The sequence below is a fragment of the Balaenoptera borealis genome (genome assembly GCF_965194805.1).
Source record: "Balaenoptera borealis genome assembly, chromosome: 11".
In the NCBI taxonomy this organism is placed as follows: domain Eukaryota; kingdom Metazoa; phylum Chordata; class Mammalia; order Artiodactyla; family Balaenopteridae; genus Balaenoptera; species Balaenoptera borealis.
In genome coordinates, this window is record NC_138868.1 from 49,614,202 (window position 1) to 49,628,942 (window position 14,741).

At 39.1% G+C, this 14,741-nt stretch overlaps 1 protein-coding gene across 1 annotated transcript in view; it reads right to left on the bottom strand.

Moving 5' to 3' along the window:
- Positions 1-14,741, bottom strand: part of DNHD1 (dynein heavy chain domain 1) — an 86,475-nt gene that overhangs the window by 49,933 nt on the left and 21,801 nt on the right. Inside the window, exons 9-12 of the mRNA XM_082343922.1 lie at positions 14,182-14,338; positions 10,535-10,789; positions 10,289-10,426; positions 10,104-10,155 (exon numbers count right to left, since the gene is read on the bottom strand). Coding sequence (XP_082200048.1) covers positions 10,104-10,155; positions 10,289-10,426; positions 10,535-10,789; positions 14,182-14,338 — 602 coding nt within the window. The remainder of the gene's footprint in view (positions 1-10,103; positions 10,156-10,288; positions 10,427-10,534; positions 10,790-14,181; positions 14,339-14,741) is intronic.

Sequence of the window (14,741 nt, forward strand, 5' to 3'; positions counted from 1 at the left end):
CTGCAGAACAGAGGAGGAGGTGAGAAAGGAAGCTGAGCAAGCCCGTCCTCAGTATCCGTCTTAAGGAATATCCTTGAACTTGGCCTCCCCCTTAATTCTTAGAAACTGTTTAATTGCCAATTTTAGTATTTGTGTTAAAACTTTGCACAAAAAGGGAGAAGAAGCATCGAAACGTTCAGAAATTAGATCCATACTGCCAACACCTAAACACCACAGTGCCCGCAAGGGCCCATCCTCAGATCTCTTCTCTTCCCCATCAGTACTCACTTTCTAGGAGAGCTCATCCAGTTTCATGGTTTTAAATACCACCTATTTGCTCTGAAACTTATGTCTAGCTCAGATCTCTCCCTGAATCCCAATCCCACTTAAACAACTGCCTAGTCTACATCTCTACTTAGATGCCTAATATGCATCTCAAACTTTTAACAGCCCAAAATGAGCTCTGATCTCTATCTGCCCCCCCAGATTGCTCCTCATGCAGTCCTCCAACGTCAGTAAATGGGAACTCCATTCTTCCGGGCGCTCCAGTCAAAAACTTTAAAGCTATCTTTGACTCTTCTCTCACATACGACACAGCCAGCCATCAGAAAATCCCATTGGCTCTATGTTCAAAATATATCCAAAATCCAACCGATTCTCACCACCTGTACCACTGCCTTCCCCTCTTTCCCCAGCCCAAGTCACCATCAAATCTCACGGCATTATTGAAATACCCTTCTAACTCGTCTCCCTGCTTTGGTCCTTGCCTCTATCACTTTGCAGTCTGCCCTGCATAACCAGAATGATCCTTTAAAAATAATGCCAGAGGGGTTCTAGGAAGATGGTGGAAGTGGCAGCATAATTTTGAAATCTATTCCAAATTCCCACATGAATTTGGTATATAAAATTGACAGAGCAATTAGACAGTAAAACGAAAAACCCATCTGGATAACATTTTTAACAAAATGAAGACAAAGGATCCTTACAAACACTAAAATATAAGTGGGTGGGAACAAACCACCTACAGCCTCAAGACTCAAGTGGCATCGCCATTTATGGGGAAGGAAGCAGAGGAGAACAATGGTATACCAGACTGACCTGAGACTAGGAAAACTCTGCAACAGCCAACAGGCATTTTGTGGAAAGAAGAGGGCTAATTCGAGAACAGCAGGTAAAAATGGAAGGGGATTTGCCCGCTCCAGTAGCAGGTAGGTAAGGTTCGTAGAAGCTTTAGCAGTCTATGCCCAATGAGCTCCTAAAACCAACCGGCGAGGGCTCCCTTCTGGGACAGTGCTCAGCACTAAGGTGAAACTGCTGGGGGTAAAGTAAAAAGTGAGCAGAATGGAAGCAATAGAGAAAAAGAAAAGGTCCGAATAAAAGTGGGAGAGAGAAACAGAAACCAGGAAATCTCAGAAAGTTAGCCCCCGTTTTTTGAATACTACAGAAAATCAACAGAAAAGGAAATTGAAAGGTTAGAAAACTATTCTTGAACCAAGCTGTCTCCTAAAAGTTAGTAAAAGAGAACTTTTCAGAAATGAGTAACAGAAAAGTACCAACATCAAACCCCATACAAAGCTAGTATAAGAAAAAAGAGAACGGGGAGTAGAATAACATCTTTATAGACAATGAAAGCATGTCAGGAAACAGATCAAAACAAGCCCATTTCAAAACAAGTCAAAAGACACCCCGAAAATGGCATAACGCATGAAAGAAAACCACATATCAGAATTAGAAAAACTCAGAAATTATGCAACAGAACTCAGGAAAGAATTAGAAATAAAAGAAAACATAATTTTGGAATGGAAACTGAACTAAAAGGAAGATAAGAGCAAATAAACTTAACAGGTAAATAATGCCTTAAGAAAAATAGAAGGTAAAAATAAGGATAATTACAAAATAAAAAAGAAATAAGGATTTTAAAAAAAATATTTCAAGAGAAAGGAACATACATTGGGAGAAACGTGATAAGGATCTAAAACACATGTAATAGGAGTCCCTGAAGAAAAATCCAAAGCAAGGGAAGAGAACAATACTAAAAGCCTTAATTCAAGAATACTTTCCTGAAATAAAAAATACTTAAAGCTACTTTATAAAGGAGCATACCTGAGAATACTATCTTAGAATGTTCAATACCAAGACATATTCTACTAAAATTACTAAATTTCAAGGAAAAAGGAAAAAATATTTTAGGTATCTAGGCAAAAAAAAAAAAAAGCAAGTGATTAATAAAGGAAATAAAATTAGATTATTATCAGATTTTTTGACAACTTTTAATGCCAGAAGAAAACGGAGTAATATCTTTAAGATATGGAAAGGAAGAACATATGAGGCAATGATTTTACAACTGGTAATACTAACTTTCAAAGGGTACAAACTATTATCAACATAGAAGAACTTGAGAATTCTGCTCCCACAAGCCCATCCTGAGGAATCTAAATAGAGAATGAACTTTGGGCAAACAAAATGACTAAAAGAGACATCAACATAAGGACTGCTGGTGAGCATAAATATATTGTTACTTGTAGAACTAAACTTAAATGAGGTTTTATTCAATAATAAAATTATTAAAAGGGTAAGAATATAGCAGAAATGACAATGTAGAGAATGCTGGTGATTCTCTTGCTTGCCAGGAGGAGAGAGCCTATCTGAAGAATGAAACCTTGGAAGGCATATTGCTTGACCAACTAATAGCCATTTGCTTCTCCCTTCTTCCATGGTGGTAGAGCCTATCTTCCATGAGAAACTAAAAATATCAGCCATTTGATTTCCCACACCTAGATTTTTACAATGAGATGTAACAGTGCATCTGCTGGGGAGTTTCTGGAGAAGATTTATTTTCCTGATAATAAGTGAGAGTCAGGCAAGGAGAGCTTTCTCTCTAACCTTGCCTCCCCTTTTTAAAACATGACTTTGCTTGAGAATGGGATGCATGGAGCTGCAACTTGTCTTGCAACTACAATGCAATAGCCTGAGGATGAAAAAAGATTTTTGATTGCATCCTCCCCTAGCACATATACCCTTCCAAGAGGATCTGTCCTTAACTACAGCTAAACCCAGAATGGAATCAGGGAAGGATATAAAGAGCCTGGTACTTGATGACATTTCTGAGCCACTGAACCAACCCTGGAAGCTACCTGGAAACTTCTTGTTATGTGAGATGATTGTATTGTTTAGGCTACTCTTAGGTCTTCTGTTACTTCCAGCTGACAGCATTCTCACTGACTTAGAATTCAAACTCACAAGTAAAATCAAAGGACTAAGAGAGAGAGATAAAGCCTTGATGACATTGCCTTAGCCCTGAATCCAGCTGAGCCTGAATCCAGCTGTATTCATTAATTTCTTAGTTATAGGGGCCAGTAAAAAATCTCCCCTTTTCCTTAGCTAGCTTTGAGTTAGGAAATGTAATCCAAAACCAACTTGCACATTTAGGCCCATATAATAGATGTTTATAGCCAGGACAAGCATAGCTGAAGGTTGGAGCCTCCTCCACCATATACACCCTTCTAAGAGGATATGCTCTGACCTATAGCGAAAGCCAATTAATTTGTACCATGACCCATTGCTCTTGCCAGATCTTATGGATACATGACTCTCTATAGGATAGGCTGAATCAATCATATTTCTTGTCTGGAAAATTTGAACTAAGTCACACAATCAAGAGAACTTAACTGAAAGATCATATATAGAGTCAAGAATGGAGTTGGTGCCATAGAAAGTCTAAGTCATTTGGAAGCAATGGTTATAAGGGAGCAGAAAGTTCAAAGGAAGCAGAAACAGCTAGTGTTAGGAGAGAATCAGGGGAATTGGGAAGAAGCACAGACAGAAGTATAGATGAAAGGATAATCACCAATTTGAGAGACAGGGACTCTCTTCCTGACTTTCTAGTTTCAATTTCTCTGAAGTTTGGTGCTGCTACATCTTTTCTGCCTTTGAATTTGGTAACTCTCTGTTTTGTGAGCTCCAAAACAAAGATGGGGTTGAAGAACTGTGATTCAAGGTGCCAAGACCCATGAGAGCACTCAGGCAATATGATGCTATATAGTCAATTCATGTGTGGTTCTGAGCAATGGAAAGAAAAGCTAGTGCATTTTTAATATAATTTGGCGAATGCAATATCCCAACAGAACAGAACACTAATGACTTCTTAGCCAGAGTAAGAGTGAAATAAAGAGACCTGATATCAAGTAAATCAAAGAAATATAAGTTACCTGTCACTGCTAAGTGATTTGGGCTTCCATTTAAAATATATATGTTTTAGTATAATACATATGAGTCAACATGGAGCTGCATTTTAAAATATCCATCCAACTTGAAAGACCTAAATAATGATAGATCTTTACAGTAGGTTTCCTTGAATGAGTAACTCAGATATTTCACACAGAGCAAAGCATCTTGTCAAACACACTTATAGGACTTTTCATTGTTTCAAAATTTCTTACAGAGTGGCAAGAAAAAAAACTCCTTCCTCTCTCATCTATGAATCCGCTCACTGTTACACTGCTTCCATCTATACTTCCTCTTGCTGGTCATACTGTTCACACCTCACATTCCCAAGATACCCTCCCTGCCATATGCAGCCCCCTGGAAAAATATATAGTAAGGACAGTTTCATTTTTTGCATTATATCTCTAAGCTAACTTCAACACCATTCCAACAAAAATCTACTTCAAGAGATTTTTATAATAAAAATGAAGCAATCCTTTGTCCCTTTTCAGGGTTACAGATTTATCTTACCACAAATATCAAAAATGTATTCTTTTTTTTTTAATATCTTTATTGGAGTATAATTGCTTTACAGTGTTGTGTTAGTTTCTGCTGTATGACAAAGTGAATCACCTATATGCATAAGTATATCCCCATATCCCCTCCCTCTTATGTCTCCCTCCCACCCTCCTTATCCCACCCCTCTAGGTGGTCACAAAGCACCGAGCTGATCTTCCTGTGCTAGGCAGCTGCTTCCCACTAGCTTTCTACTTTACATTTGGTAGTGTATATATGTCCATGCTACTCTCTCACTTCATCCCAGCTTACCCTTCCCCCTCCCCATGTCCTCAAGTCCATTCTCTATGTCTGTGTCTTTATTCCTGTCCTGCCTTTAGGTTCATCAGAACCATTTTTTTGTTGTTGTTTACATTCCATATATATGTGTTAGCATATGGTATTTGTTTTTCTCTTTCTGACTTACTTCACTCTGTATGACAGACTCTAGGTCCATCCACCTCACTACAAATAACTCAATTTCGTCTCCTTTTATGGCTGAGTAATATTCCATTGTATATATGTGCCACATCTTCTTTATCCATTCATCTGTCGATGGACATTTAGGTTGCTTCCATGTCCTGGCTATTGTAAATAATGCTGCAATTTGAACTTTGTGGTACATGACTCTTTTTGAATTATGGTTTTCTCAGGGTATATGCCCAGTAGTGGGATTGCTAGGTCATATGGTAGTTCTATTTTTAGTTTTTTAAGGAACCTCCATACTGTTCTCCATAGTGGCTGTATCATTTACATTACCACCAACAGTGCAAGAGGGTTCCCTTTTCTCCACACCCTCTCCAGCATTAATTGTTTGTAGATTTTTTGATGATGGCTATTCTGACTGGTGTGAGGTGATACCTCATTGTAGTTTTGATTTGCATTTCTCTAATGATTAGTGATGTTGAGCATCATTTCATGTGTTTGTTAGCAATCTGTATATCTTCTTTGGAGAAATGTCTATTTAGGTCTTCTGCCCATTTTTCGATTGGGTTGTTTGTTTTTTTGATATTGAGCTGCATGAGCTGCTTGTATATTTTGGAGATTGATCCTTTGTCAGTTGCTTCGTTTGCAAATATTTTCTCCCATTCTGAGGGTTGTCTTTTTGTCTTTTTTATTGTTTCCTTTGCTGTGCAAAAGCTTTTAAGTTTCATTAGGTCCCATTTGTTTATTTTAGTTTTTATTTCCATTTCTCTAGGAGGTGGGTCAAAAAGGATCTTGCTGTGATTTATGTCATAGAGTGTTCTGCCTATGTTTTCCTCTAAGAGTTTTATAGTGTCTGGCCTTACATTTAGGTCTTTAATTCATTTTGAATTTATTTTTGTTTATGGTGTTAGGAAGTGTTCTAATTTCATTCTTTTACATGTAGCCGTCCAGTTTTCCCAGCACCACTTATTGAAGAGACTGTCTTTTCTCCATTGTATATTCTTGCCTCCTTTATCAAAGATAAGGTGACCATAGGTGTGTGGGTTTATCTCTGGGCTTTCTATCCTGTTCCATTGATCTATATTTCTGTTTTTGTGCCAGTACCATACTGTCTTGATTACCGTAGCTTTGTAGTATAGTCTGAAGTCCAGGAGTCTGATTCCTCCAGCTCCGTTTTTCTTTCTCAAGATTGCTTTGGCTATTCAGGGTCTTTTCTGTTTCCATACAAATTGTGAAACTTTTTGTTCTAGTTCTGTGAAAAATGCCATTGGTAGTTTAATAGGGATTGCATTGAATCTGTAGATTGCTTTGGGCAGTATAGTCACTTTCACAATGTTGACTCTTCCAATCCAAGAACATGGTATATCTCTCTATCTGTTGGTATCATCTTTAATTTCTTTCATCAGTGTCTTATAGTTTTCTGCATACAGGTCTTTTGTTTCGTTAGGTAGGTTTATTCCTAGGTATTTTATTCTTTTTGTTGTAATGGTAAATGGGAGTGTTTCCTTAATTTCTCTTTCAGATTTTTTATCATTAGTGTACAGGAAGGCAAGAGATTTCTGTGCATTAATTTTGTATCTTGCTACTCTACCAAATTCATTGATTAGCTCTAGTTGTTTTCTGGTAGCATCTTTAGGATTCTCTATGTATAGTATCATGTCATCTGCAAACAGTGACATTTTTAATTCTTCTTTTCTGATTTGGATTCCTTTTATTTCTTTTTCTTCTCTGATTGCTGTAGCTAAAACTTCCAAAACTACGTTGAATAATAGTGGTGAGAGTGGGCACCCTTGTCTTGTTCCTGATCTTAGAGGAAATGCTTTCAGTTTTTCACCATTGAGAACGATGTTGGCTGTGGGTTTGTCATATATGGCCTTTATTATGTTGAGGTAGGTTCCCTCTATGCCTACTTTCTAGAGAGTTTTTATCATAAATGGGTGCTGAATTTTGTCGAAAGCTTTTTCTGCATCTATTGAGATGATCATATGGTTTTTCTCCTTCAATTTGTTAATATGGTTTATCACGTTGATTGATTTGCATATATTGGAGAATCCTTGCATTTGTGGGATAAACCCCACTTGATCATGGTGTATGATCCTTTTAATGTGCTGTTGGATTCTGTTTGCTAGTATTTTGTTGAGGATTTTTGCATCTATGTTCATCAGTGATATTGGTCTGTAGTTGTCTTTTTTTGTGACATCTTTGTCTGGTTTTGCTATCAGGGTGATGGTGGCCTCATAGAATGAGTTTGGGAGTGTTCCTCCCTCTGCTGTATTTTGGAAATTTTGAGAAGGATGGGTGTTAGCTCTTCTCTAAATGTTTGATAGAATTCACCTGTGAAGCCATCTGGTCCTGGACTTTTGTTTGTTGGAAGATTTTTAATCACAGTTTCAATTTCATTACTTGTGATTGGTGTGTTCGTATTTTCTATTTCTTCCTGGTTCAGTCTTGGAAGGTTGTGCTTTTCTAAGAATTTGTCCATTTCTCCCAGGTTGTCCATTTTATTGGCATATAGTTGCTTGTAGTAATCCCTCATGATTCTGTGTATTTATGCAGTGTCAGTTGTTACTTCTCCTTTTTCATTTCTAATTCTGTTGATTTGAGTCTTCTCCCTTTTTTTTCTTGATGAGTCTGGCTAATGGTTTATCAATTTTGTTTATCTTCTCAAAGAACCAGCTTTTAGTTTTGTTGATCTTTGCTATTGTTTCCTTCATTTCTCAAAGAGATATTCCGATCTTGGTAGGATATTGCTATAGTAAAGTTAAAGTAAGAACTTTAAGGTAATAGTTCCTGAACTTGACACCTGCCAGATGAGAAAAATGATTATCTGATTGTATTTCTCAGTTTTAAACTGCAGAATATTCCTGATAAGACTGTAAGAGCATCCGATAGTAACATTAATAACCTCTTTTTGGTCTCAAAATGTTCCAGTTCTAAGACTGCCCTCTGGAAAATGTCATAGAACATAGCTTATGAACAGAGAATATGTTACAAGCACTTTAGTAAAGCACTGGGTATTCTTTTAGGGACTAGAATCTAGTAAATACATAATTTTCTGTTATAAGGGGCTTATTTTTCATATTTTTGGGTATAAATGGAGGTACTGAAATCATTTTGTAATTTGGTTAAAATGCCATATAAATTTTGCCTCATTTAAGTAAAAGATTTCTCAGATGAATGTATTTCTTAAAGACTACTTATACTGTTTTACCTGCTACATGTTTATTGTATATTACTCTAATTTTCATAAAGAACTTACAGAAAAATCCCAAATCAGAACTTTGATTCTGGTTCCTCCACGATATTAACTTGATTTTCCATGCTGATCTTGTTTTTTTCCTTCAAATTCTGATTTTGAAAAATCTCAAACATGCAGAAAAGTTTAAAGGTTCTACACACTCCTTTCTTTATCTATCTACTTAGACTCAACAATTATTAACATTTTGCCACATTGCTTTTTTTGTTTTTCCTTCTATTTTTCTTTTCCCTAAACTATTGGTTTGGCCAAAAAGTTCATTCAGGATTTTCCATAGTTATGGAAAACCCCAAATGAACTTTTTGGCCAACCCAATACTTGCAAGATATGAGTATCGTGACACTTCACCCCTATATACATCAGTCCCTGCTGCTTTTCTAAAAGTACAAGGGATAACCCAAGACATTGCAAGTGAATATTCTCACTTTCACTAGAATTTAGAATAAAAGTTTAAGGGGTTTTTGTTTGTTTGTTTTGCCATTCAAAGGAAAATACTGGAGCATATGCATAGTATGAATTAGTACATCATATAATGAGGAAGCACTGTGAAATGTATGATTTACCTAAATCTTTAATACTACTACTACTAAGATACTATCTGTAACACGTACTACTATGTGCTGAGCATTATTCTAAACATATTACTCTTTTATTCTTCAAAACAATGCTGCAACTGAGGTATTTTTGTTTTCCCATTTTACAGATTAGTGAACTAGCCTGTCTGATTTCAGAGCCCTTCCTTTTTCCACTGTACCATGTAAAACAAACATCAATAATCTCTATTGATTAATCTAGATTCACTTGAGAAAAAAATGTGCCACAACTGGTGTGATTTGTTAAAGACGCAGGCTCGGGAATTCCCTGGTGGTCCAGTGGTTAGGACTCCAAGTTTCCACTGCAGGGGGCACTGGTTCGATCCCTGTTCGCGGAACTAAGATCCTGCATGCTGCGAGGTACAGCCAAAAAACAAACAAAGAAAAGAAAAACACAGGCTCCTTTCAATGACCCTTTTTCTTCCTTGTCACCTAATTCCTAAAATTAACCTGGTGTCTTTACATCATCTTAATGAAAACGTACTAGTTGAATGGGAAAATGAAAAAGCGCCTACATGTCAGAGGTGACTGAATGCATTTGATGGTTTTATCTGTGACGGCGTGAGTATTCCAAATAAAGGGAATGTGAAGGTGTATTTCCTCCCTGATGATTTACTAGTTTGAGGATTGATAATCAATGATAACTGGTAACTATAAAATAGCTCAGTAATACTAATGAATTATTCTATATGAAATGAAAAAGAGCTGCATGAAATAAAGCAAATATTGAACAGGCAGAGTTCTTCAAACAAGTACAAATTAACTTAGCAATCAAATCCAATTGTAAATGAAACGCCATTATGACATTAGAGAAAAACCTCATGGAGTTAGAACAAATCAGAGGACAATGTACTCACACTCTTTCATACACCTCTCACTACACTCAGGTGCGTGCACATACATACACATAGGCACACGCACGAGTAAGCAAAAACATGTCTCCACTCTCCTACCGCCCAACACACATGCAGACCCAGGTTAGAGCTGCTCCATCCATGCCCAGTGCCCGACTCTCTGGCCATTAGGACACTGCATGTGCCCTTCTCCCTCCTTCCACTCTTCCTCCCCGCTGCCTAGGGCTCCTTAAATACCTTCAAAATACAGGGAATCCCGGAAGGTCTTCGGGTCTGTACACTGCATTACCTTCAGGCCAAGGTACAGAGAAGGGACAGAAATAGCAAACAATGAGAGTTCAGACCAGGCTGAGAGCTTCTGATTATACAGAGGATAGGAACTGGGAATTCCTACAGCCAGCCCCCTGTCCAATCCAGAATACCTTCAGGGCAGAGGCCTTCGTAGACCTTAGGCCCCCAGTTATAATCTGGATCATATTTTCAATACAGGGCTCATGAGACAGCTGGCCACAACTGTCAAAGACCAGCTGCGCTGAGAGAAAGGGTTTCTGCCTTGGCGCCTGTAGGGGGGGTAAGGAGAGGTTGTGGGGCTAGATGTCAGTATCCGCTCCCTACCAGCTGGCCCCTGACTGCCCGCCAACCTCCACACATGACACCCACCACCTCACTTGCAAGATGTTGGCCACAAAAGAGGTTATCTCGTCCTCTATGATGGACACGAGGTTCTGGCAAATCATGTAGTCTACCAGGCGGGCCAGCGGCCCCATCTGCAGCAGCCAGGCTTCTGCCTGCATCAGCTTCTGCTCTAGCTGCTGGCACTGCACCCTCTGAAGGTACAGGGAGCCCTGGCCTGTCCTGATCCTCTTGCAGTTTCTCACTTGCTCCTGCAGGCCCTGTTGCATGTGGTATGTATCCTCATGAATCTGTCAGAATAGAGAGTGGAAAATTCACTGGAGAAAAGGGGATGGAGACCAAACTGGCCACCCACTGGCCTGTTGCAAAGCTCTCAGGTCATGGAGCCTAAAACCTAGATATACACATGAATGGCTGCTTTTTAGTAGAGATTGGCCCTGGAAATCTTTAAGTGACCAGAGAAGATGTGAAATGGAGAACATATATTGAGAGGCCACAGTGAGTTAGTTTGATAGGCCAGGCCTGTCTGCTAAAAGCCCCCAGGATGGAACTCAAATAGAAAATTTGTGCATGTGTAAATAGAGAGATTCACAATGCATAGATCAGACAAAGGAAAAGAGAGACTGGCTAAGTAAGGCTCAGCAATTATTCCAGGATATGGAGTCCAATCACTAGGCCTGGGTGATGTGGCCTGCTGACCAGCACAACACTGCCTTCTGCGAGAGTAGAAGCTGTCTCCGGCTACTGACACAGACTTTCTAGTGGGGGACAGAAAATAGGGTTAAAAGCTTGGGGACCTCTTTGTGGGTTCTTCTCACAACTGGGAAGTTCCTCAGCCTACAAAGGCTGCTGATAGTTGCCACCTCTGGGCCTGTCCTGTTGAGGAACAGAAGGGAGACACCAGAAAGACATATTTTGCCAGATGGACCTTTTGTCCTTGCTGCTCTCCTATTCTTTCTGATGTTCAACAGAGCTTGTGATTAGAACTACGAGTTGTCTGTGGATTGTATTCTGCTAACTCTGAGCTCAGAACCCAGTCTTCTGAGATCCAGACACAAGGCAGTTGAGACCTAAGCTAGGCGTGTCATATACGGACATGCCTTGGACTTGGCGAGGTTCTTAACCACTGCGCCACCAGGGAAGCCCCATCACGAATTAATTTTTGTGTATGGTATAGCAACTATTAGAAAACAATAATGCTTTAAAATACCTTTTATAATAGCAACAAAAAATATCAAATATCTAGTAATAAATCTAATGAAATATTTTCAAGACCTCTAAAGGAAACCCACAAAACCTTGTTAAGAGTAATTAAAGAGGGACTTCCCTGGTGGTGCAGTGGTTAACAATCCTCCTGCCAATGTAGGGGACATGGGTTCGAGCCCTGGTCCGGGAAGATCCCACATGCCGTGAAGCAACTAAGCCCATGCGCCACAACTACTGAGCCTGCGCTCTAGAGCCCGCAAGCCATAACTACTGAGCCCACGTGCCACAACTACTGAAGCCTGCGCGCCTAGAGCCCATGCTCCACAACAAAGAGAAGCCACCGCAATGAGAAGCCCGCGCACAGCAACGGAGAGTAGCCCCCGCTCGCCGCAACTGGAGAAAGCCCGCGTGCAGCAACGAAGACCCAACGCAGCCAAAAATAAAATTAATTAATTTAAAAAAAGAACATTAGTTAAAAGAAAGAATAAAGAAATCAAAATAAATCAAGAGATCCATGTTCACGGATTAGGAAACTAAATATTGTTAGGATATCAATTCTCCCCCAAATTGATCCATAGATTCAAAGCAAGCTAATAAAAAAAATTCCAGTAAATTACTTTGTGGAAATTAACAAGCTGACCCTAAAATGTATATGGAAATTCAAAGAACCTAGAATAGCTAGGGAAATCTTGAATAACAAAAAGCTGTAGGACCTAACAACACCAGATATTAAGACTTACTATAAAGCTACAATAATTAAGATAGCATGACGCTGACAAATAGACAGACAAATAGATTAATGGTACAGAACAGAGTCCAGAAACAGACCCACACATACACAATCATCTGATTTAAGAAAAAGACAACACTGTCATTCAGTGGGGAAATGGAAGTCTTTTCAATAAATGAGAAAAATAAACCTTGACTCTTACCTCACACCATGCATAAAAATTAATTTGAAATGGATCATACACCTAAATGTAAAAGATAAGATAATAAAATTTCTAGAAGAAAACATAGTAGAATATGGGGTAGGCAAAGATTTCTTAAACCAGAACCCAAAGGACACTAACCAAAAAATAAATAAATAAATAATAATAATAATAAAGTGAACTTCAAGAAAATTAAGAACTTCTGCTCATCAAAAGATACCATTAAAATAGTAAAAAGGTAAGCCACAGACTAGGATAAAATGTCCACAATATGTATATATTTGATACCAACTCATATCCAGAATATATAAAGAACTCCTACAAATTAGTAGGAAAAATCCCAGACAACCCAATCAAAAATGAGCAAAAGTTTGACACTTCAGAGAAGAGGGTACCAAAATGGCCAATAAAAATATGAAAGGATGCTCAACATCACTGGTGATCACGGAAACACAAATTAAAACCACAATGAAATACCACTGTACACTCACCAATTTGGCTAAGATTAAAAACCTTTACACTCCCAAGTGCTGATGAGATCACAGGACAACTATAAGTCGGATGGGAATGTAAACTGGTACAACTACTCTAGAAAACTGTTTGGCACTGTAAAACATACATAAACCCTATTCCAGCAATTCCACTCCTAGAATATATACCTCAAAGAAATGAGTGTTTATGTCCATCAAAAGACATACAAAAATGTTCATAACAGTTATTCACAATAGTAAAAAACTGGAACCAACATAAATGTCCAGCAATAGGAGAATTAACAAATAAATTGTGGTACATTTTTATAGTAAAGCACTACATAGCAATACAAAAGAGTGAACCACTACTACCTGCAATGTTATGGGTAAATCTCACTAACATAATGTGGAGTGAAAAAAAGCCAGACGAAAAAGAGCACATGCTGTCTGATTCCATTTACATGAAATTCCAAATTGGACAAAATTAATCTGTGGTGACAGAGGTCAGAGTAGTGGTTACCTTTGTGGAGGCACTGATGAGAGAGGTACCAGGGAGCTTGCTGAGGTGCTATAAATGTTCTATATCTTGACCCGCTGGTAGTTACATGGGTGTAGACATATGCAAAAATTTCAATAAACTGTACTTAGGTGGCATGTACCACAGATACAAAGTAGGCACACGAAGGAAGGACTCCATGACTGGATGGTTCTACCAGCCACAGTGGCCTGTCAAAGGTTCAAGGTATGCTCAGAGATGAGCCTAGCAGCACAAAAGATCAGGATTCCAACTCTCAAATTCTCTAAGGCTCCTGGCACGAACAACCGAAAAAAACAGACGTTGTTATGTTCCTCTTCCTCTCTGCTCAAGGCCTTAGGAAACGGTTGAGTCCAAGTCTCTGCCTGCCTGTTATTAATCCATCCACCTAGAGCAGAGACTGCTGTTGCTGGACAGGACAATGGCTCTGAGCCAACTGCAGAGTCCAGAACACACAGGGAAGCTTAAGCCAAGAGAAGGCTGAAACACTGGCGAGTTCAGCTTGGAGAAAAAGCTCACAATAAATCGGAGCCTCTTACCAGATGAAGGATGGATGTGCAGAGACGCAGGCCGCGATGGAGCAGCCGCAGAGCGTTGTGGTTTTCCTTGGCTAGAGCCCGCCGCAGGTCCAGCAACTCGTAGCACTGATCTGCTTCATGGGGGAGCCAGGACTCAGAGCGCAGCTCCTGCAGAAGCCTGGAATCAAGGACTAAACTGCTCAGAGCCAGAGACTCTGCCCTCTTACCTTGGACACCTTTGACTTCCTCCTAGCCCAGCTCACCTCAGAATGAGCAAAGGTTTAGAGAGATTATAATATTCCCAGTGACCAACAGTGCAGCCTCCTCTTGAGGGTTCTTTGGAAGAGTTTAAGCCCAGGAAGTTGCTGGCTGGGGAACTCTTTGGGAAAGGCTTGGGGTATGTGCAAATGTTTTTTGGTTTTGGTTTTTTTCTGTTTTATTTATTTAATTAAAAAAAAAAATTTTTGGATTTTATTTATTTTTTTATGCAGCAGGTTCTTATTAGTTATCTATTGCAAATGTTTACACTGAGTTACCTTTCCGCCAGGAAAGAGGGTCAGAGAGATCCCAAGGTGTGACTT